Here is a 19,168-nt window from a genome sequence, read left to right as displayed (position 1 = left end):
GTTCGTCCCCCAGGGCCAGGCACTGGCCTCAGAGCCCGGGACGTCTTTCGGATGAGGCCTGCAGCACGGGGCTCCCCAGGGCACGCAGCCCTGAAAGACAGGAGACCCGGCGTGGTGAAGTGGGAGGACTCGGAGGACTCCGAGGAGGAGGCCGCCCCATGGGATCCCGGCCCAGAGGCTGCACGCCAGTGTTTCTGGCACTTCCGCTACGAGGAGGCAGCAGGGCCCCGAGAGGCCCTGGCCCGGCTCCGCAAGCTGTGCCGCCAGTGGCTGCGGCCCGAGGTGCACTCCAAGGAGCAGATGCTGGAGCTGCTGGTGCTGGAGCAGTTCCTGGGCTCACTGCCCGCTGAGCTCCAGGCCCGCGTGCGGGGGCAGCAGCCAGGCAGCCCCGAGGAGGCTGTGGCCCTGGTTGAGGAGCTGCGTCAGGAGCCGGGAGGACCCCGGAGATGGGTGAGTCCGTGGCAGAGATCAGGGTTAACCTGGGGGATGCCATGCTCGGCTCGACGCCTGCCCCTTGTGGTTTGGAAGTGGTCACCTCCAGCAGACCCTGTGCAAGGGTCGAGGACACGGGGAGAGATGCAGGGTGGGTGTCAACACAGGACAGCAAGTGGTTCCTTCACCCCCTGCTCATTCCCCTGGGGGTTGGGGTCCCTGGAGGACCTAGTCAGTCAGGACCCCTGGAGTCCTGCAATGGGGTCCAGCCCAACTGCCTGCCTGGGCCCCTGATGGAGAGGGGGCCCCTCCCCAGGTCACAGTCCAGGTGCAGGGCCAGGAGGTGCTATCAGAGAAGATGGAGCCCTCCGACTTCCAGGCCCTCCCTCAAACCAAGCCTAGGATTACAGAACCTGGGCCTGATACAACCCCCGGGGCCATGCAGAGGTCGCCGCTGAGCCTCCAGGTGAAAGAGGAGCCCAAGGTTACAGAGGACGCAGGTGAGGGCAGGCAAGGTAGGCAGGGCCCAAGGCCTGATTGGATGGATCGCGGGAGCCTGGCCTGAGCAGCCCGAAGCGCACTGGGCCAGTCACCCAGTGGACGGAGCCGTTCCCACGCATGGGGGCCTCGTATCCCCCCCAGCCAGTGGCCCTCGCGACCCCCTCGCATGCCGAGCCTGAGTGTCACAGCTGTTTCCACATGTGGGAGGCATGTGGGATCCACTCCCCAAGGAGATCTATTGGGGGGTGTCAGCCAGTCATCTGGGTGCTGACAGTAGGCTGGGGTATAGGTGGGTGCAGCTGAGGGAGGACCCCAAAGTACTGGGTGCCTGCCCCTCCCTTCTACACCCGCAGGCGGGTGCTACAGCTGACCACCCATCGCACCCCTCTTGTGTGGACCCTCACGCAGTGCCCCTCTTGCCCTCGCTGTCCGTCTGCCCAGGGCTCGTGCAGGCCTGCAGGGCACAGACCTGCGCCGCCACCTCCTGCTGCAGCTCCCGCGGGGCCTTCAGGGGGCCTTGCGTTGCTCCACCCCGGAGCTGGGCCCTTAGAGCTACCCGGCCATTCCCAGCCCCGAGCCGGCACCCAGCTCTCACCCTACCTGCAGCCCGGCACCTGGCACACCACCGAGGAGGGCAGGGGGTGGGGACAACCTTGGGCTGCCTGACCCTACCCTTCCTCTCCAGAATTTCTGGATTCTGGGCCTCTAGCCAGCCCCCAGGAGGCCACTTCCACCCTCCTGCTTGCGGAGGCCCAGGTGAGCCCCACACAAGCCAGGGGCCTCTGTGGGTGGGGGTCCGGTTGGCCCCTCCCTGAGCCTAGCAGGGCACAGACGAGCGGTGACCATTGTGGTTTCAGGGCTGTGGGATGGTGCTGGACCAGGCCTCCCCTCACAGCAGGACTAGGCACAGAGAGCCCTCGTGGATGGAACTCCCTGGGGCCCTATGGCAAGAAGCAGCTGGGGGCATCTTCTCCCCTGGTAAGTAAGATGCGCGTGGTGGAGGTGGGCCTTCTGCAGACGGGGGCACGCCTGCCTGTCACACACCTAGAACTGCTCCCCCATTTCCTGGACCATGCCTGTGGTTGTCCATTTTCAGCGTCTCCTGCCCTCGAAAGTCAAGCTTTCCACTGACCCCCGTCCCTCCAGCTACTGCTCCACACCACGTCCCAGGACTGGAGTCTGTGTTCCCCAAACCCACACCTCCCAGCTCTGACATCTCGGTGGCCCCTAGACTCCGGTTGTCAGCATGGTGAGGGGGGCAGGGTCAGGAATGACAAGAAGGGCAGGTCAGCAGACAGAGCGGGTGGACAGGAAGGGCCGTGGCAGTGGGGATCAGGCAGGACCGCGGGCTTCTGACCGATCACGCAGGTGCTCACTGGGGCCACTCGGTCCTAGCTAGGACATTGTCCAGGCTCCTGATCTCTCTTCCTCCCTATCCCCTGGACCCCTCCTTCTTGGTTCACTCTTTTGTTCTAGTGGACATTTCTGGGACACACTTGTCTAACACTCCACATTAGACTGAAGTTTGGCTACACAAATAATTCTTTTTATTAACTTAGTCACAAACCTTTTTCTATGACATTGTTAGTGAGCCTTTTCCATTTGAAAAGCACATCTCAGTCATGGGAAAATGGCTGGAATGGTTTCTTTGATTTCCTTCTCCATTTTTTTTTTGTTTGTTTGTTTTAAAGATTTTATTTATCTTTAGAGATGGGGAGAGAGGGAGAGAAACATCACTGTCTGGTTGTGGCCCCGGTCCCACTGCGGGGCCTGGCCCACAACCCAGGCCTGTGTCCTGACTGGGAATCGAACCAGTGACCATTTGGTTTGCAGGCTGCACTCAGTCCACTGAACCACACCAGCCAGGGCTCTATTGTTTTGTTCTGGTTTCTGGAATACCTGTTCCTTGGCTGTAGGCCTCTGGGACAGGTTCTCCAATGTTCTCACTCCAATCTTCCCTTTCTTTGTGTTCTGCTGTCCAAAAAGTTCTTCAGTTATGTCTTTCAGGTCTTGTGTTGTGACATTGATTATCTGCTAAGAGTTTTAATTTCCACACGTGTTTCATTCCCTGAACATTCATTTTTTTATAGCCACTTCCTGTTGTTCTTACAGTTGTCTTATTTCTCTAAGAATAGCAGTAACTTATTTCTTAAGTCTTCTTCTCCCATAGTGGTTGTCTGCGTATGTGTAAGACAAGGGACCACCGCTCTTGACGGCTCTTAGCAAGTGGATGAAGGGGTGGAAAGGATGTGGGGGATCACTCCCCAACGAGACCCACATCTTGGGGGACGAGAGCAGGTGTGGGGAGTGTCACTGGATGCCAGTGAAGGATCTGTGCAGCATTCTTGCTGGGCCATTTGGGGCAGCCCGTGATGTGATCCTCCAGGTCTTACCCGAGTCCTCTCCTGGGAAAAAGGCTGGTGTCTCAACACCAGTGTGATTTCACTTAATCCCTCACCTTCCTCAGTATGATCTCCCGCCTCACCCAGCCTTTTTGCCAAGATGGGAAGAGAGACCCAGAGTCCGAGCTACAGCAGTGCCCACTGTTTGCTCAGCACTCTGCAGAGCCCAGGGCTGCTGTGCGCCCAGCTTCTGCTTCTAAAACAGCTTGTACCTGGTACCTCAAACCACTGAATGTTTTGAATCCCCTCTAGGGTAAAACATATTGATACTTGTTTTGTTTCCCCACTGATTGAATATTCACCTTCTCCAGTCTGCTACATAGTCACCTACTCACCTGCTTTCCAGAGTAGAAACTCTCAGTGGTCTGTTTCCTTTTCTCATCTTTGGGGATGTTATGCCTTTAAAAAAAAATTATTATCATTTTACTCTCGTTTCCAGATGGAATAAATTTAAATAGATGGCATTGTTTCCCAGAAGTCCCCATTTGCTATGTTATCAGTAAGGATCGAAACTCATTCTATGTCTATAATGTTCCTGTTTCATGGATGCTGGTCCCTCTTTTGAGGATTTGGAAATAGCTTCCTTCCCAGACTGGTTAGCTCGCTCAGCTTCCTCGGCTGAATTCTCCCACTGGTTGCACTGTTGATAGACTGCTTGTCAGAGCTCTAGGAGTTTGTTGCATCATTCTAGGTGAGGGGCTGCTACAGGCTCCATCCAAACCCCAAAGTGAAGGTTCATCTGGGCCCCAGGCCATTCAAGGAAGATACTTCTGCAGCCCAACCGAAAGCAAACAGGTCATTTCTGCCCAGGTCTGTGGGTGGACTGGGCTGTTGCTGTCCTTATCCTCAGTCCCCAGCTTGAGTCCCTGGGCTGTAAAGCTCACTGTAACAGGCTCCAGATCCCTGAACCTCACCAGCTGGCCCGTCTTGCTTTGGAGTTGCCCAAGGTATTTTTGATTGTATTCTCCGTGTCAGAGCTGAAAGCAGGATCTGGCACATGCCCCTTCTGGCTGTTTAGTTTTCAGCTGCCAGCCAGGCCCAGCCTGCGCTGTATGGCTGACCACTCCCTCCAGCTTGGGACCTCTCTTAGCTCACAACCCCAGTCTTCCTCCAGCCACACTGGCAGCATACGTTGGGTTCCCTGGAGGATCCCTTCTGTGCAGCCCCGTTCTCTCCCCAGGCCGCACATGCCGTAGACACCGGCAGCTCCCATCTTCAGGGCCCTCAGCCACCTCAGTCTCCCCATCAGGTCTCTTGGCTGCTCCCCTCACTCCTCAATTGCATATTTCCTATGTAGCCAGTGTTTTCATCCTGAGAGTATTCTGAAAAACTAATGTGCCCACATGTTGGAAAACTCAAAAGGCACGAGGGAATACAGCGAACGCTCCTCCCCACCGGTCACACCGTCCTGCTCCTAGCAGCCAGCATTAGTTTCTTTGAGTCCTTCCAGAAAAATCATGTGCATACAAGAAAAAACACTGAAATGCATAGTCATCTCCCTCCTTTACAACACCCTGCTCCATACTTGCCATCTTCTGTGCAGTGAGTGCTGTCTTTGGGATGCTTTTCAGTGAGGAGCTGAGAAACCTCGTACATAGGTCAAGTCACAGAGGGGAATGCAATTGCTGGGCAGCTACCTAGAAGTATTGCTGGATCCAAGTCTGGGAAATTTGCCATTTTGATGTATCTTGCCACACTGGCTTCCCATTTATGTTGACCAGCAATGCTGCACACAAATACCTGGGTCCCTGTCATGAGTGGGGAGAAAAGGTGAGTACACCTCTTAAGTACAGTGTTCTTACTGGGAAGGGAGTAAGCATATTTTATTGGATTTAAACATTAGTGATATACCTTTTCCTGTCCGCATCCTTTGCCCATGTTGGTCAGGTAGTTAGTCTTTCCCTACTGCTTTATTGGAATTTTTTTTAAAGATTTTATTTATTTTTTAGGGAAACGGGGAGGGAGGGAGAGAGGGAAAGAAACAATGTGTGGTTGCCTCTCATGGTGCCCCCTACTGGGGACCTGGCTCACAGTGCAGCCTGTGCCCTGAATGGGAATCCAACACGCGACCCTTAGACTTGCAGGCCAGCGCTCAGTCCACTGAGCCGCCACACCAGCCGGGGTGGAATTCTTATACGGTTAATTAGCACCTTGCCTCTGGAGTTTCTTGGTTTGTCTTTTTTTTTTTTCTTTCTTTTTTTTTTTTTTTTTTTTTTGACTCAAGTTGTTTATATTTGCAGAAGTTACTTCCTTTGATGTAATTTATCTGCCTTTTGATAACTTACCGATTTTTCTGCCACCCACTGAAGCCCTTGACACTGTGGCCTTGATTTGACTTCCTGTGGGCTTCCTTTTCTGCCCTGCTTCTCAGTGGCCTTTGCTTGTACCTTCTCCATCACCCAGCATCTAAGGCGGAGCTCAGAGCATGGCTAGAGGCCACGGACACCCCTCCATCCCACCCCGTTTGGTCTCGTGCAGGCCCAGGGCTCCATATGCCATGCATATGCCACAGAACCCACGTTCCTGTTTCCCTGAAGACTGAGTCCTTGACTCTTGTGTCCCATATGTGCACATACACGCTGTCCCTGGGACTGCCCCGTGGGCACTGAGCAAGGCCCCTCAGACCCACCCACTTCTGTGCATTTGTGGGAACCATCCTCAACCTGGATGGTACAAGGGCCGCCTTTGCACACAGCCCTTCTAGAAAAGTGATCTTTTGCAAATTGAAGTGAGTCTTGGAAAGCCTGTACAAAGCTTCTCAGTCTTCCTCCTCATGCAAGATTTGTCCCTTTGTCACCTCCTGGGGATGCCTGCAGATGGAGGCTCTGCCCCTCTGCCTGCCTCCTTGGTGCGTGTCCGGAGCCTCCAGCTCACACTGTTTAGCTGGGGCTGGAGTGCTGGGGCACAGTGGGTTCTGTCACAAAGGAGTGGGTCCCTCTGTGCAATGCAGGGTTTGTGCTCCAGACGGACAGTGTCTCTGCCGGCCCAGACACTGTGAACCCCCACCTCCACTGGGACCTCGGCATGGCTGGCCTCACGGGCCAACTCCAGTCACCCTCACAAGAAGGTGGCTTCTCACATGCGCTCGTGCTCCCCAGCGACCCGGGAGGTGAGCAGGATCCCACGGACGAGGATCCCCGCCAGGGTGCGGGCCAAATAATGACCACTGTCCGCTGGCCAGCCCCCAGGGGTCGGAGCCGAGGCCGTCCCAGCACAGGCGCCGGGGCAGTGCGAGGTGGCCGTTGCGACGTGTGTGGGAAGGTGTTCAGCCAACGCAGCAATCTGCTGCGGCACCAAAAGATACACACGGGAGAACGGCCGTTTGTGTGCAGTGAGTGCGGCCGCAGCTTCAGCCGCAGCTCACACCTGCTGCGCCATCAACTCACGCACACAGAGGAGCGCCCGTTTGTCTGCAGCGACTGCGGCCAGGGGTTTGTGCGCAGTGCACGCCTGGAGGAGCACCGGCGTGTGCACACGGGCGAGCAGCCCTTCCACTGCGCCGACTGTGGCCAAAGCTTCCGGCAGCGCTCCAACCTGCTGCAGCACCGGCGCATCCACGGCGACCCTCCGGGTCCCGGCTCGGGGCCGCCCACGCCTCCCAGTGCACCCGAGCCCCCTGGCCCCTTCCCGTGCAGCGAGTGCCGCGAGAGCTTCGCGCGGCGCGCCGCGCTGCTGGAGCACCAGGCCGTGCACACGGGCGATAAATCCTTCAGCTGCGTGGAGTGCGGAGAGCGCTTCGGCCGCCGCTCGGTGCTGCTGCAGCACCGGCGGGTGCACAGCGGAGAGCGGCCCTTCGCCTGCGCCGAGTGCGGCCAGAGCTTCCGGCAGCGCTCCAACCTCACGCAGCACCGGCGCATCCACACGGGCGAGCGGCCCTTCGCCTGCGCCGAGTGCGGTAAGGCCTTTCGCCAGCGGCCCACGCTCACGCAGCACCTGCGCGTGCACACCGGCGAGAAGCCCTTCGCCTGCCCTGAGTGCGGGCAGCGCTTCAGCCAGCGTCTCAAGCTCACGCGCCACCAGCGGACGCACACTGGCGAGAAGCCCTACCATTGCGGTGAGTGCGGCCTGGGATTCACGCAGGTTTCGCGGCTCACGGAGCACCAGCGCATCCACACGGGCGAGCGGCCCTTCGCCTGCCCCGAGTGCGGCCAGAGCTTTCGACAGCATTCCAACCTCACGCAGCACCGGCGCATCCACACGGGGGAGCGACCCTACGCCTGCCCGGAGTGTGGCAAGGCCTTCCGCCAGCGGCCCACGCTCACGCAGCACCTACGTACCCACCGGCACGAAAAGCCCTTCTCCTGCCAGGACTGTGGCCGGCGCTTCCACCAGAGCACCAAGCTCATCCAGCATCAGCGCGTCCACAGTGCTGAGTAGCGAGCACCCACTGACCTCCTCCGTGTCCACCTCAGCCCTCTGTGTGTAGGGGGACACGGGGGAACAGAAACACCTACCTCACAGGGTTGTTGTGAGGCCTACCACCGCAGAGGTACAAGCAGGCTGGCCCAGGGCCTAATCCCCCAGTTGGTGCTTAATAAACCGTAGAAGTAACCTGGGTATGGATCTCAAACGCACTCGATGCCAGTCCCCGCCTGCATGGGTCCCTCTCCAACAACCCCGCACATCCACCACTTGCACGGCAACCTCGTGGTTCCTGAGAGCCCTGGCCTCCTGCAGAAGTGGCTCCTAGCAGCAACTGCCCATGTCTGTGAGGTGCCCCTCACTATCCTTGTTCCGTGACACGTCGGTGGGTCAAGCCAATTGGCAGGGGAGGACCTGGACTGGCCCAGTTCTCATCCAGCCAAGATCGTTGGATGCAACAGGGGCAGCAAACTGGTGCCCAGCAGACCAGATGTGGCCTGGGATGTGTAAAACTAATCCTGGGAAGGCGTTCCTTAGTTGTAAAAAGCTGGAAGGTTTCATCTGAAAATACTCATTCTTCAAGGACTTTTCCTCCATTCCCACGTTTTCCACCTGCAAGTACCCCTTCCGGTGGGATTCCCACCAGTCTGGGAACGGAGGTCAGGCAGGCCCAGGGCCAGCTCCCCGGCCCTCTAGTGATCATGCCCATACCATGGGCTGCCTTCTCCTCCCACCCGGAACCCACGCAAGGCCACCAAGGGCTCCCCCACACTGGGAAGTCTCCATCCAGAGTGTTTTCAGTGGCAAGTCACGGGAAACAGATCCTGCCTACGTGGGTTCAGCGTCCTGAAGCTGTGAAGGGCGGCCCCTTTCCCATGCCACTGCCTCTTTTGCACTATCTTCTCTTTCCATCCCATTGCCCAGAACCGACACAGACCCCAACCCTGGGAGCTAGAAACACAGGGGGGACAACAGTGCCAGCAAATAACCTTCATGCAGCAGGAGGCTTGGGACCTAACTCCACCACAGGCCAGCGTCAGCCTTTGGCCTGGCAGTTCCAGGAACAGCATTTTGAGGCCTATGTGTCTAGGCTTCTTCCAGACGTGCAGGTGGACTTTTCCCCTGTGGCTCTGAGTCACCCTGACACCCCACACCAGGGGTCCCCAATCCCCGGGCTGCAGATTGGTACCCGTCCATGGCCTGTTCGGAGTGGGGTCACACACGGGGTGAGCACCGGGCAAGCAAGCAAAGCTCAGCTAACAGGGCCACCTGAGCTCCACCTCCTGTCTCCCTGCCGCTCCCTGTGGGAAAACTGCCTTCCACGAAACCAGTCCCTGGTGCCAAGAAACTTGGGGACTGCTGCCTCACAAGACTAGTGCCCCAGCATCAGGGAAAGAAGACAAGCCAGCCTGGGCTGGAGGCTTGTGACTGCCACACTGGAAAAGGCATGCCCCCTGCCCCAACCTCCCACCGCCTCTCCATTTCTCCTCCCCACTCCTCAGCCAGGACCGGCGCCACTCAGGCATCCTCTGCATCTGGCAAAATCAGCAGCTCCCCAGGCAGGGGCACTCCTGAGTGGCACAGTCAGGGAGGGGAGTGTCCTCTGGGACTTGTAACAAAACTCACTGTTCTCTCACTGGCCACAAAGGGGACTCTGAGGACCCAGGTCTGAGGTCTGCAGAATTTGGAGAGCAGGTAGTCTGCGGGCCCCTGGGCAGAGGCTGGGAGAGTCAGGTCACAGAAGGCGCTGAACTTAGGTAGCCAATGGTCTCAGGTTGAAGGAACATTGCTAGAACTTTAAAAATCCTCTAACGCTTTTTTTTAAGCCTGAGTGACTTTTATAATAAGCAACAAACAAGAAATCTCTCGTGTTTTGGTCATCTTAGTGCAGTGAACAACATAAAGGGAAATCTGTACAGATACAACTATATAAACACATGAACTTTCACACAGAAAACACTACAACATGAAAAGGCCAGGGCCCCAAACTGGAAGCCTTGAGAAGCGCATAGTCCCACCCGCGAAACCAGCCTCCTGAGAAAACCCATGAAGAGTGCTGTGAGAGCCCCCCGTGAAAGACCATTGCTGCGGGGGAAAGAAAGAAAGAAAAGAAAAAGGCCAACCGTTTCTGCAACTGGCCAGGGATACCTTTACGAGCTGGCCATGTGGCTAGGGGTTAAAGAGCCCAAGTGCTTCCCTGACCAGTGTGGCTCAGTGGGTTGGGCATCGTCCCGCAAAGCAAAAGATCACCAGTTCAATTCCCAGTCAGGGCACAGGCCTGGGTTGTGCATTCGGTCCCACATTGGGACCGGTACGGGAGGCAACCAATCAATGTTTCTAATATCATTGTTTCTCTCCCTCTCTTTCTCCCTCCCTTTCCCTCTCTCTAAAAATAAGTAAATAAAATCTTTAAAAAAAGAGAGAGCAAGGACCATACTATCAGCAGGGCTGAGGGCTGGGACAGCGCGACCACTTGGCCCCACTTGGCCAGAGCCAAAGAGGAACCCAGGAGAAGCCCAAAGCACTGGCCCTTTCATGGGAGCCCCAACAGGTGCCCACCCAGCCTGTCCCTGGATCGCCTGCACCCGAGCCCCGAGTTCCCTCCTAAGCCCTGCCTCTCCAGGCCACATCCGCCCAGCTATTCTAACCCCAGCCACAGCCTCCCAAACCTGTCCGCTCCCTTCCCCTGCACTACTCTGATCCCAGCCACCGATCACCAGCCTGGAGGTCCACAGGCCTCAGCCTCCCTTCCCTGCCGGCTCCTGGCCCGCTGTCCCAAAATGCACAGTATCTTCCCCGTGTCAGCTCCCAGGGGCTCCGCGAACACCCCCAGACGCACGTCCACCCTCACTCCTCCTTCCAAGGCTCTGACCCTAGCTTCCCTCAGGGCCTCCGCATATGCCAAGCCCTCTGTAGCCTCCCAGGAGGCTGCAGGCCCAGGGGCTACAGGCACCCTCAACCCACGAAACACCTGTGCCCTCTGCCACTTGCGTGACAGTGAAGAAAAGACACGGCCACACCACTTCCAACCCAGCCGCCTGCCTCAGTTCGTCCATCCCCTCCCTCTCTGGTCCAGCCCCCGTGGACTCCTTGTCCCAGCATTTTTTGCACAGCTGAGTCTCAGCCACAACATCAGAGATCACACAAGTCCAGCTTTGGCGAGTTCAGTGTCACGTCTCCAGAAAACCTACACCCTATGCCCAGACGGGCCCTCAACGGATGGGCCTCAGCAACAGGCCTGAGGATGGACACGTGGCCCAAGCCAGCCAAAAGGAAGCACCCCTGAGTCTTGGTCACCAGCCATCACGTGGAGACAGCTTTAACAAAAATAACCAGCAAGAGCAGAGCATCTGGCAAGAACAGAGAAGAAGAGCCAGAGGAAGAGAGAGCAGAGTCTGGAGTGTAGAGGGGCCCTCTGACTCCCAGCACCAGTCATGTCTGAAGCCTGAGAACGCTGGGATGGTTGCAAGCATGTCAGCCCCAAACCTGAGCTGTCTGAGGCTTCTAAGGCCCCTTCCTCGCCCCAGCGCACATCGCCAGCACTCAATTCTCACGGGACTCAAGAAAAGACGCTGGGAATGTGCGCATGGGACAACCAAGGGGCTGAAGGGAGCACGTGGGTTGGTGGCATTAAGAATGGAAGGGCCGGAACGGGAGCTGTTACGGAAAAACAGCTGGTGTCAGTCCACTGAGCCCGGGGACGCCAAGGGTACCCGGCGCTCACGGGGCAGAGCCCACGCGGAGGCTGGAACCAGAAAGGACACAGACCAGACCAAGACCCGATGAGGTGGAAGCGACTCGCTGGGTTGAGGACGGGGGCTGGGGCGAACCCCGAGTCCAGACCAAGGAGGCGCTGGGGACGAGAGTGTCAGGGCGGCTCGCCCAGGCGAGAACCACGGGCCTGGGACGGCCTGCCCAACCCAAATGAGGCCCGACAGGACCATCGAAGCCGTGTCTCCCACTATGTTCCGGGCGGTTACGGCACGTCCTCTCGGTGCCCGGAGAGGTGGGGTCGCGAGAGCCGCTCTCGGACGCGGAAGGCCTGAGGGGCAGAGCCCCAGCCACCCGCGCCCGCCAGAGGGTTTCCGCGGTGACGGCCTAAAATCACGGAACCACCCGACGCCGCTTCCTCCCGCCCTCGGGGGCAGGCCACGCTGTGATTGCAGGGAGGCTGGGCCCACCCACGACGCTCTGCGCGCCGCCGCAGGAACTCGGGACCCAAGCCGAAAGGGGTCCCGCCCCCCCGCCCCCCGCGTCCTCCCCTTCACCGCAGAACTCTGCATAGTTCATGACCTCTCGGGCACAACACATGTTTTGTTAGTTTACCTCAACTAAAATCTTCGCGAGCAGATTGTTGAGGTTTGCGATGGGACACCCCGTATCCTCAGGACAATGCCCGTGGCCTCATCCCAGGCTCTGGCCCGCCGTAATCACCACTCCTCAGTCTGTGACCTCCGGGACCAGGGCCTCCTTTGACCGACTTCTGCCGCGATCTGCAGTAGGGCAAGCGGGCATCGCCGTACCGCTACCGAAGCGACCCGCGTCTGCCCTACTTAAAGATGGAGGCGGAAACGCCCCCTGCCTGGACCCGCGAGCGTTCCCGGAAGTGAGCGAGGGACGACAGCACGAGCGGAAATACTCGAGCCCAGCCGGAAAAACCCGAACTCTATGCCCGAAAGCTGAGCAACGCGGGGCGGGGACGGCGGCAGCGGTGGCTGCGGCTGCGCAGGCGCACAGCGCAGGCCGGGCGGGAAGAGCCGAAGCGAACTGGCGGCGGAAATATCCGAAGTAGTGGGAAGCCCGAGGCCGTTGCGGACCTCCGCGCCGGAGCCGCTGCTGCCGCGGAAGCCGAGCCTAGTCCAGTACACGGCCGCCGCCGCCTCCTTCTACCTCGAGCCGCATCCTCTTCGCGGAGGAAGCGAGAGAACGGGCAAGCGGCGCGACCCAGGGAGTCCGCGTCCGCAGCCGCAGCTGGGCCTGAGAGACCAGAGCGGGCGAGGGGGCGGAGAGAGCGGCTGGGTGGGGGCGGGGCCGAGCGGGCCGAAAACAGCCGAGTCGGCCCGAGCACCGCCGAGCGAGGCCGAGGCGCCTGGCCAGGCCGGAGCCGGACTACGGGAGCCGACGCGGGCCGCGCGGTGGGCGCGGAGCAGCGCGGCAGGCCAGAGGGGCCGCGGCAGCAGAGGAGGAGGCCGCGTCGGCCGGTCCTAGTGGCGGAGGCGGCGCGGGCGGCGGCGGGGGGCCGGGTGGCCGGGGTCCCGGGCCCCGCAACGGCGGCGGCGGCGGCAGCAGGATGATCAAGCTGTTCTCGCTGAAGCAGCAGAAGAAGGAGGAGGAGTCGGCGGGCGGCACCAAGGGCAGCAGCAAGAAGGCGTCGGCGGCGCAGCTGCGGATCCAGAAGGGTAGGGGGTCAGGGGGTGGGGGTGGGGGGTCGGAAGTCAGGGCCTGGGATGGGGCAAAGAGAAAGTCAGGAGTTGGGTAACGCGCTCGCCGGCGGTCAGTGGTGTCAGAAATTGGGGGGCTGTGGATGTGGAGAGTCAGAGGTCAGGGCCTGGACTTTGAGGTGATGGGATCAGAGGTGGGGTAATGCAGTCACCGGGGGGTAAGAGATCGGGGACACAGGATGGGACATTTAGGATAATCAGGAAGTCTGGTATTGGAGGTTGGGGGCAGAGTCTGGGGGTCGGACGAGAACCTGGATGGCAGGAACAGGACATCGGGATAGTGAGGGCCGGATCCTGGGGTTAGGAGTGGGAATGGATTTCGTGTCTTACGCTGAGGTCGCTGGGAATCTGAGACTCAGATGGGATGGAGTAGGTTCTGGTGCCTGGGATTCATGGGCTTTAAGGGTTTGGGTGACAGGTGGAGGAGGAAGGGATGGTGGGTGTTAGGAGAGTCAAGAGTTGTATGGGGGGTCAGAGGAAAACCTGGGTTTGCGATGACAGGTAAAGAGGAGAAGGGAGGGATGGTGGAGACTGGGTATGGGTGAGGGGATGATTTGGGGTATGAACAGCAGGGTCTTTGAGTTTGAGTGGACAGGTGGGGACTAGCAGAGTCCACTAGATAGTGAAAGTCATGGCTGGGGATCCTGGGATTTGGGTTAGTCAGTGGCTCTTGGGGACCACTTGGGAATCTGGACTGTTAGGAGCTGAGTTGGTGGACCTAGCTGTTGGGTACAGGGATTGTGGGCTGGGGGTTCAGAAGAGCTGGAGTTTATTCCAGTGCAGATGCTAGGGCATGTTTGCATGAGTGGGCCATGCTGTGGATCTAGAAGATCCTGCTTGGAGAGTTGGGAGCAGAAAGCAGGGACAGGGTTGGGGATGTGGGGCATAGCCCAGGACAGAGCCCTGGGGTCCTGAAGGAGGCCATAGGGGCTCAGCTGGCATCTATACCTGCTCTGACTACCCTCCTCTCTCATGCCTCTTCCCTCTCTTTGCTCTCTGTGCAAACCCAGACATAAACGAGCTGAACCTGCCCAAGACGTGTGACATCAGCTTCTCAGACCCAGACGACCTCCTCAACTTCAAGCTGGTTATCTGTCCTGATGAGGTGAGGGCACATTTATCCGGACTCCCAGGCACTGGCTGGGCTGTGGCCCCACCTTGAGTAGGGAGACCTGGTTCACCTGCCGGGCCCTGCAGTTTGGGGACCTAAGACCTTCCTCTTCTCTCCCCTCACAGGGCTTCTACAAGAGCGGGAAGTTTGTGTTCAGTTTTAAGGTGAGTCCCAGGTGGGCAGGGGTGGCTCCCTGGGCTGAGGAGGCAACAGCTGAGGCTCCACCCAGGCACTGCCGGGGCACTATCCTCCTCCCCTCTTTTCCTGGAGCCAGGTGGGCCAGGGTTACCCGCATGACCCCCCCAAGGTGAAGTGTGAGACGATGGTCTATCACCCCAACATTGACCTCGAGGGCAACGTCTGCCTCAACATCCTCAGGTGAAGGCACTGGCCCTCCATGGCTCCCCCAGCCCTGCTGGCCGGTCTCCCTCATGGCCTTGTACGGAACCCGTTTCTGTCCTTCCCTCCCGCTGTGGTTTGTGTTGTCTCTTCATTTCCAAGTTTTCTTCCTCGTGGCATGACCTTGACTTCCTGGCCTGTGCTGCTCTGCGCCCTCCCCCCTAGCCTCACATCCACACTGTCCTGTGCCCTGGGCCTGACCTGTCCAGTCAGGCAGCCTCCCACCCACTGGTCCCTGAACCTAATGCTCTCTGCCCACAGAGAGGACTGGAAGCCAGTCCTTACGATAAACTCCATAATTTATGGCCTGCAGTATCTCTTCTTGGTGAGTAGGGGTGGGTGGGTGGGTGGGTACGGCTTGGAGAGGTTGGTCTCCCTGCCGCTTCAGCTCGTTGACCCTCACCCACACTGGCTGCAGGAGCCCAACCCTGAAGATCCACTGAACAAGGAGGCCGCTGAGGTCCTGCAGAACAACCGGCGGCTGTTTGAGCAGAACGTGCAGCGCTCCATGCGGGGTGGCTACATCGGCTCCACCTACTTCGAGCGCTGCCTGAAATAGGGTTGGCGCACACCCACCCCTGCTAGGGCCACCAGCCCCGGCGTCCCCTGCAAATATTTATTAGGGGCCACAGGTGGTAGGCATGGGGCGGCTGGTGGGGGAATCCCATGCCCCAGCCTTGCCTCCCCTTCCTGCCACCCGCTCCTAGTTATTTTTTTTTTAACCACCATGTGATTGAGGTCGGCGCTGCCTCCCCACCCCCCACCCCCGACCTGCTCAGCGATGGGAAATGAATTGGCTTGTCTAGCCCCCTGCTGGGTGCCGTCCAGCCCCCTACTCTGGGCTTTGGGGTAGGCGGCCAAGGGGACTGGGTGGCTGGGGCCCTGCCACCCCATCCCTTCACCACTGGAGGTCCCACCAGGCTATTAAAGGGGAATGTTACTGCATGGCCTCCGCCTCTTCCTTCCATGGGGTTAGAAGGGGCTGCTGATGTCCTTGGAAGCTCCTGCAACAAGAGTGTGGCTTCCTGGCGGGTAAATCAAGCTGGGGGGAAGTTCACACAATCATCGCCGCTGCCCTCTTTTGCCACGGGTGGGCAGGCCAGTGGAGGAGAACCCTGCCTGGTGCAACCAGGTGCCTGCGGTCCATAAACACCATGGAGAGGGTCAGAGACCCCTGAATGAACTGGGCCCTGTAGTGACTTATATGACGGGATGTAGGACCTCCAGGGTGTCTGGGGGAAGATGTCGGAAGTTGCACCAACCTTGCGGGGTCTCGTGCTCCCGGGCGTGACTCTGCTTCCTGGGACGGGACTCGAACCGGTGGACTCCTTGGTTCCTTCCGCGGAGGAACGGAAACTGCTGCGCATGCGCCTGGGCGCCAGTCTGTTGTTGGGTGTGTGCGCACGCGCGCGCTCAGGCCATTTCCCCGCGTTCCGGGGCAGGCGGGGCCTGTGACGTCAGGCCGTTTAATCCGGAAAAGGCGGCGACGGCAGAGACGACAGAACCGGAGGGTTTGTCGTTGGTCGGTGCGCCCGGGAACCGAGCAAGAGGCTCGTAACCCGGAAGCGGAAGCGGGTCCCCGCCCCAGCTTCGGTGAGTGGCCCCTGCCGGGCCTTGGGTCCCGGGTGGGTGCGTGGGCGACCTCGTATGAGGGTATCTTCGCCGGGGCGCTGTGAGCCTCGCTCTTCCCAGGACTGTGGCCTCCCCGTCGGGGTGTGCGCCGCCGCCTTGCTTCCAGTGCGCAGGGCTCCCACCGCCCCCCAGACCCTGGCCTGGGTGGTCAAGTGCCCCACCGCCTGCCCATTCTCTTGTCTTCGGTTTACAGGGTTCCCCGATGCCCCCCAGATGTACTTCCCGCACTGAGGTTCCCACCGCTCTCAGGGTCCCCCAATCCGAATGGCATCCGTACGCTGTCAACTTGGCACTGCGCCTCCATGTACCCTGCCTTCCCATGAGAGGCCCCCAGTAGTGCCCTGACGCTTAGGGTCCCAAATGCCCCAGTGGACCCCCAATCGCCCACCTTCAGTCTCTGTCCAGACAACAGGGCGTCACCCCTGTCTGGAGAGAGGCCGAAGCCTAGAGCCTCCGTGAGGCACTGTGATGAAGAAGGGGCTGGTGTGGGAACGCTGTGATGGCTTTCGGGCCTGGCTATCCCTACTGTGTCCCTAGGGCCCCCACCCCCACCCGGATGTTTCTGGATGCACTGTTTTGGCCTTCCATTCACACCCTCTCTCCCTGTTTTTCCCTCCCCGTCTTGCACAACCCCACCTGCCCCGCCCCTCCATACATGCTGCCTCTTGCCACCTCTCTGGGCCCCATGGCGACCAGAAGCTAGGTTTCGAACTTGTCTCAGGCCCACCGGCGGCCTCCTGCCTCCATGGACCTGTTGTTCGGGCGCCGGAAAACGCCGGAGGAGCTACTGCGGCAGAACCAGCGGGCCCTGAACCGCGCCATGCGAGAGCTGGATCGTGAGCGACAGAAGCTAGAGACCCAGGAGAAGAAAATCATCGCAGACATCAAGAAAATGGCCAAGCAGGGTCAGATGGTGAGCCCAGTGGGGCAGGGGCTGGGACACAGCACTAGGTGCTGTTGCATGGTCAGGCACTGCTGTGACAGCAGCAAGCAGGACAGGACACTAACAAACAGGTGCTTCGAGGAACATGGAGTGAGGGGTGAACTTTCCTAGTCTGGGTGGGCGTCCATAAAGCCTGCGTCTCAGGTCATTGTCCAAGGCAAACCTTGAATGAAGATAGTGAGCCAGTGGAGACTCAAATAACAGGTATTAGATGAGAGCGTGACAGGTGAACTCAGTGGAAGCAGAGGTGAAGGGATTAGCGCAGGAGACATGGCCTGGAGTGCACTCTAACCTGCAGGTGGAGAGGAGCGCGCCTGCCCGAACCAATGGTGAGCAGAGCCTAGGGTGGGTGATGAGTTTGGGCCTGAGCCCCTGGGTTGAGGTGGTGCCATTTCCTGGGATGAGCAAGGCCAGGAAGAGGTTTGGGAAGTCAACAGCTGACCTTGGGGTAAGTTTAAGACTGCCCTGTCTTTGGTGAGGGGGAGGAGGAAGATTCTTTGACCAGGATGGAAATTCAGGAGTGTCTTAAGTCAAGGGAGGAACTCCACCCAGGGGGTCAGAAAAGTGAGCAGCACAGAGGAGCCTATAATGGCTGAGAGGGAGCAGTGAGCACTGGGTTTCAGCACACGGAGTTCTCTGAAACCCTCCCTGGGAATGGTGGCTCCCTGCCACCCCTGTCCCCTCCTCAGGATGCCGTGCGCATCATGGCAAAGGACCTGGTGCGCACACGTCGCTATGTGCGCAAGTTTGTGCTGATGCGGGCCAACATCCAGGCCGTGTCCCTCAAGATCCAGACACTCAAGTCTAACAACTCGATGGCGCAAGCCATGAAAGGCGTCACCAAGGCCATGGGCACCATGAACAGACAGGTGCGTCTCTCCCCATACCCTGTCCAGTCACTACTGCCCCAACCTCAGGGACCACACTCACACCCCCGCCCCCACACACACACTTGCAGCTGAAGTTGCCCCAGATCCAGAAGATCATGATGGAGTTTGAGCGGCAGGCAGAGATCATGGACATGAAGGAGGAGATGATGAACGACGCCATTGACGACGCTATGGGTGACGAGGAGGATGAAGAGGAGAGGTTTGTAGACACCGAGCTGGGGGCTGGGAGTGGAGGCCCGGCCCTCACAGGGGACTGAAGGGTTCCTCTTCTCTCCCCAGTGATGCTGTCGTGTCCCAGGTCCTGGATGAGCTGGGACTGAGCCTGACAGATGAGCTGTCCAGTGAGTGTGCTACATCCCTTGGGCCCGGTTTCCCCCCCACACCTGCACACCCCAGTTGCTGCTGCTCAGGATCTCTAACCCCCTCCCTCTGCAGACCTCCCCTCCACCGGAGGCTCGCTCAGCGTGGCGACCGGCGGGAAGAAAGCAGAGGCCTCGGCCTCGGCCCTGGTGGACGCCGACGCAGACCTGGAGGAGCGACTCAAGAACCTGCGGAGGGACTGACGGCCCCCGGCCACCCCAGCGGCCCAGTGGAGGCTTTTCCACTGCGCCCTCCCTGTAATAAAAGAGATTGGACACTAGTTCCCAGGCCTGTGTGGCTGGCCTCCTGTCGGCCAGACTGGTGTTCAGGGCTCCGAGCGGGGCAGTCGGCATGGCTGGAAGGGAGTCGCTAAGTGCCAGGCGGTTGGGGTGCAGGCTGGGATGGACCCACCCGCCCAGACCTCTAGTATGTGGTCGGCAACACTTATCCCCACCAAGGTGGGGGCGCTCCTGGGCGCTCCGGCCTGTCTGCCAGGGATGTAGCTGCCGACTGGGCTGGGCCCGGTGGGAGCCTCCCCCCCCAGGTCACAGAAAGAGCTACAACCAAGTGCAGGGACAGGACCACCACGTGGTGCACAACTGGGGCTTCTCCCCACTCACCCACAGGTCTGGGACAGCCACCCACAGGGGACAGGCCCTCTGGCGTACAACCGTCCCCAACACCTCCGGTGGTTC

At 59.3% G+C, this 19,168-nt stretch overlaps 3 protein-coding genes and 1 long non-coding RNA gene across 6 annotated transcripts; 3 read left to right on the top strand and 1 right to left on the bottom strand.

The window, feature by feature from the left end:
• The first annotated feature begins 30 nt into the window (after positions 1–30).
• MZF1 (myeloid zinc finger 1) lies at positions 31–7,929 on the top strand. The gene is made up of 5 exons (XM_054567810.1): positions 31–450; positions 749–932; positions 1,619–1,689; positions 1,791–1,911; positions 6,286–7,929. Exons 1-5 carry the CDS (start codon positions 52–54, stop codon positions 7,710–7,712), a joined length of 2,202 nt encoding a protein of 733 aa, XP_054423785.1. The 5' UTR covers positions 31–51; the 3' UTR covers positions 7,713–7,929.
• LOC129066297 (uncharacterized) lies at positions 2,557–12,276 on the bottom strand. 2 transcript variants are annotated; one of them, XR_008528693.1, is made up of 4 exons: positions 12,024–12,276; positions 3,671–3,734; positions 2,833–3,056; positions 2,557–2,635 (listed from the first exon to the last, which is right to left on the bottom strand). It is a non-coding gene; the product is annotated as an uncharacterized LOC129066297 (long non-coding RNA). The 2 variants fall into 2 exon arrangements; XR_008528692.1 differs by having other exon boundaries at positions 2,557–3,056.
• Positions 12,277–12,785: 509 nt separating this feature from the next.
• Positions 12,786–15,593, top strand: UBE2M (ubiquitin conjugating enzyme E2 M). The gene is made up of 6 exons (XM_054567841.1): positions 12,786–13,096; positions 14,149–14,243; positions 14,375–14,413; positions 14,524–14,627; positions 14,910–14,973; positions 15,067–15,593. The coding sequence occupies exons 1-6, from the start codon at positions 12,988–12,990 to the stop codon at positions 15,205–15,207; spliced, it is 552 nt and encodes a 183-aa protein (XP_054423816.1). The 5' UTR covers positions 12,786–12,987; the 3' UTR covers positions 15,208–15,593.
• Positions 15,594–16,113: 520 nt separating this feature from the next.
• Positions 16,114–18,746, top strand: CHMP2A (charged multivesicular body protein 2A). 2 transcript variants are annotated; one of them, XM_054567839.1, is made up of 6 exons: positions 16,114–16,241; positions 16,977–17,193; positions 17,913–18,092; positions 18,182–18,312; positions 18,393–18,454; positions 18,549–18,746. In XM_054567839.1, exons 2-6 carry the CDS (start codon positions 17,026–17,028, stop codon positions 18,674–18,676), a joined length of 669 nt encoding a protein of 222 aa, XP_054423814.1. In that variant the 5' UTR covers positions 16,114–16,241; positions 16,977–17,025; the 3' UTR covers positions 18,677–18,746. The 2 variants fall into 2 exon arrangements, with proteins under 2 accessions (XP_054423814.1, XP_054423813.1); XM_054567838.1 differs by having other exon boundaries at positions 16,123–16,241; positions 16,980–17,193.
• The last annotated feature ends 422 nt before the right edge of the window (positions 18,747–19,168 follow it).

Source organism: Pteronotus mesoamericanus, unplaced genomic scaffold (genome assembly GCF_021234165.1).
Source record: "Pteronotus mesoamericanus isolate MK-2021 breed Mesoamerican mustached bat unplaced genomic scaffold, CSHL_Meso_final contig_199, whole genome shotgun sequence".
Classification (NCBI taxonomy): Eukaryota; Metazoa; Chordata; class Mammalia; order Chiroptera; family Mormoopidae; genus Pteronotus; species Pteronotus mesoamericanus.
This window is presented reverse-complemented; position numbering and strand designations above follow the sequence as displayed.

Bases quoted from the DNA above. Each gene is read 5' to 3' on its own strand.
- MZF1 (XM_054567810.1), top strand. From the start codon at position 52: ATGAGGCCTGCAGCACGGGGCTCCCCAGGGCACGCAGCCCTGAAAGAC. The intron at 933-1,618 runs GTGAGGGCAGGC...CTTCCTCTCCAG, and splicing joins CAAGGTTACAGAGGACGCAG to AATTTCTGGATTCTGGGCCT. The intron at 1,690-1,790 runs GTGAGCCCCACA...TTGTGGTTTCAG, and splicing joins TCCTGCTTGCGGAGGCCCAG to GGCTGTGGGATGGTGCTGGA.
- UBE2M (XM_054567841.1), top strand. From the start codon at position 12,988: ATGATCAAGCTGTTCTCGCTGAAGCAGCAGAAGAAGGAGGAGGAGTCG. The intron at 13,097-14,148 runs GTAGGGGGTCAG...GTGCAAACCCAG, and splicing joins GCAGCTGCGGATCCAGAAGG to ACATAAACGAGCTGAACCTG. The intron at 14,974-15,066 runs GTGAGTAGGGGT...CACTGGCTGCAG, and splicing joins GCCTGCAGTATCTCTTCTTG to GAGCCCAACCCTGAAGATCC.
- CHMP2A (XM_054567839.1), top strand. From the start codon at position 17,026: ATGGACCTGTTGTTCGGGCGCCGGAAAACGCCGGAGGAGCTACTGCGG. The intron at 18,313-18,392 runs GTTTGTAGACAC...TTCTCTCCCCAG, and splicing joins GAGGAGGATGAAGAGGAGAG to TGATGCTGTCGTGTCCCAGG. The intron at 18,455-18,548 runs GTGAGTGTGCTA...CTCCCTCTGCAG, and splicing joins CCTGACAGATGAGCTGTCCA to ACCTCCCCTCCACCGGAGGC.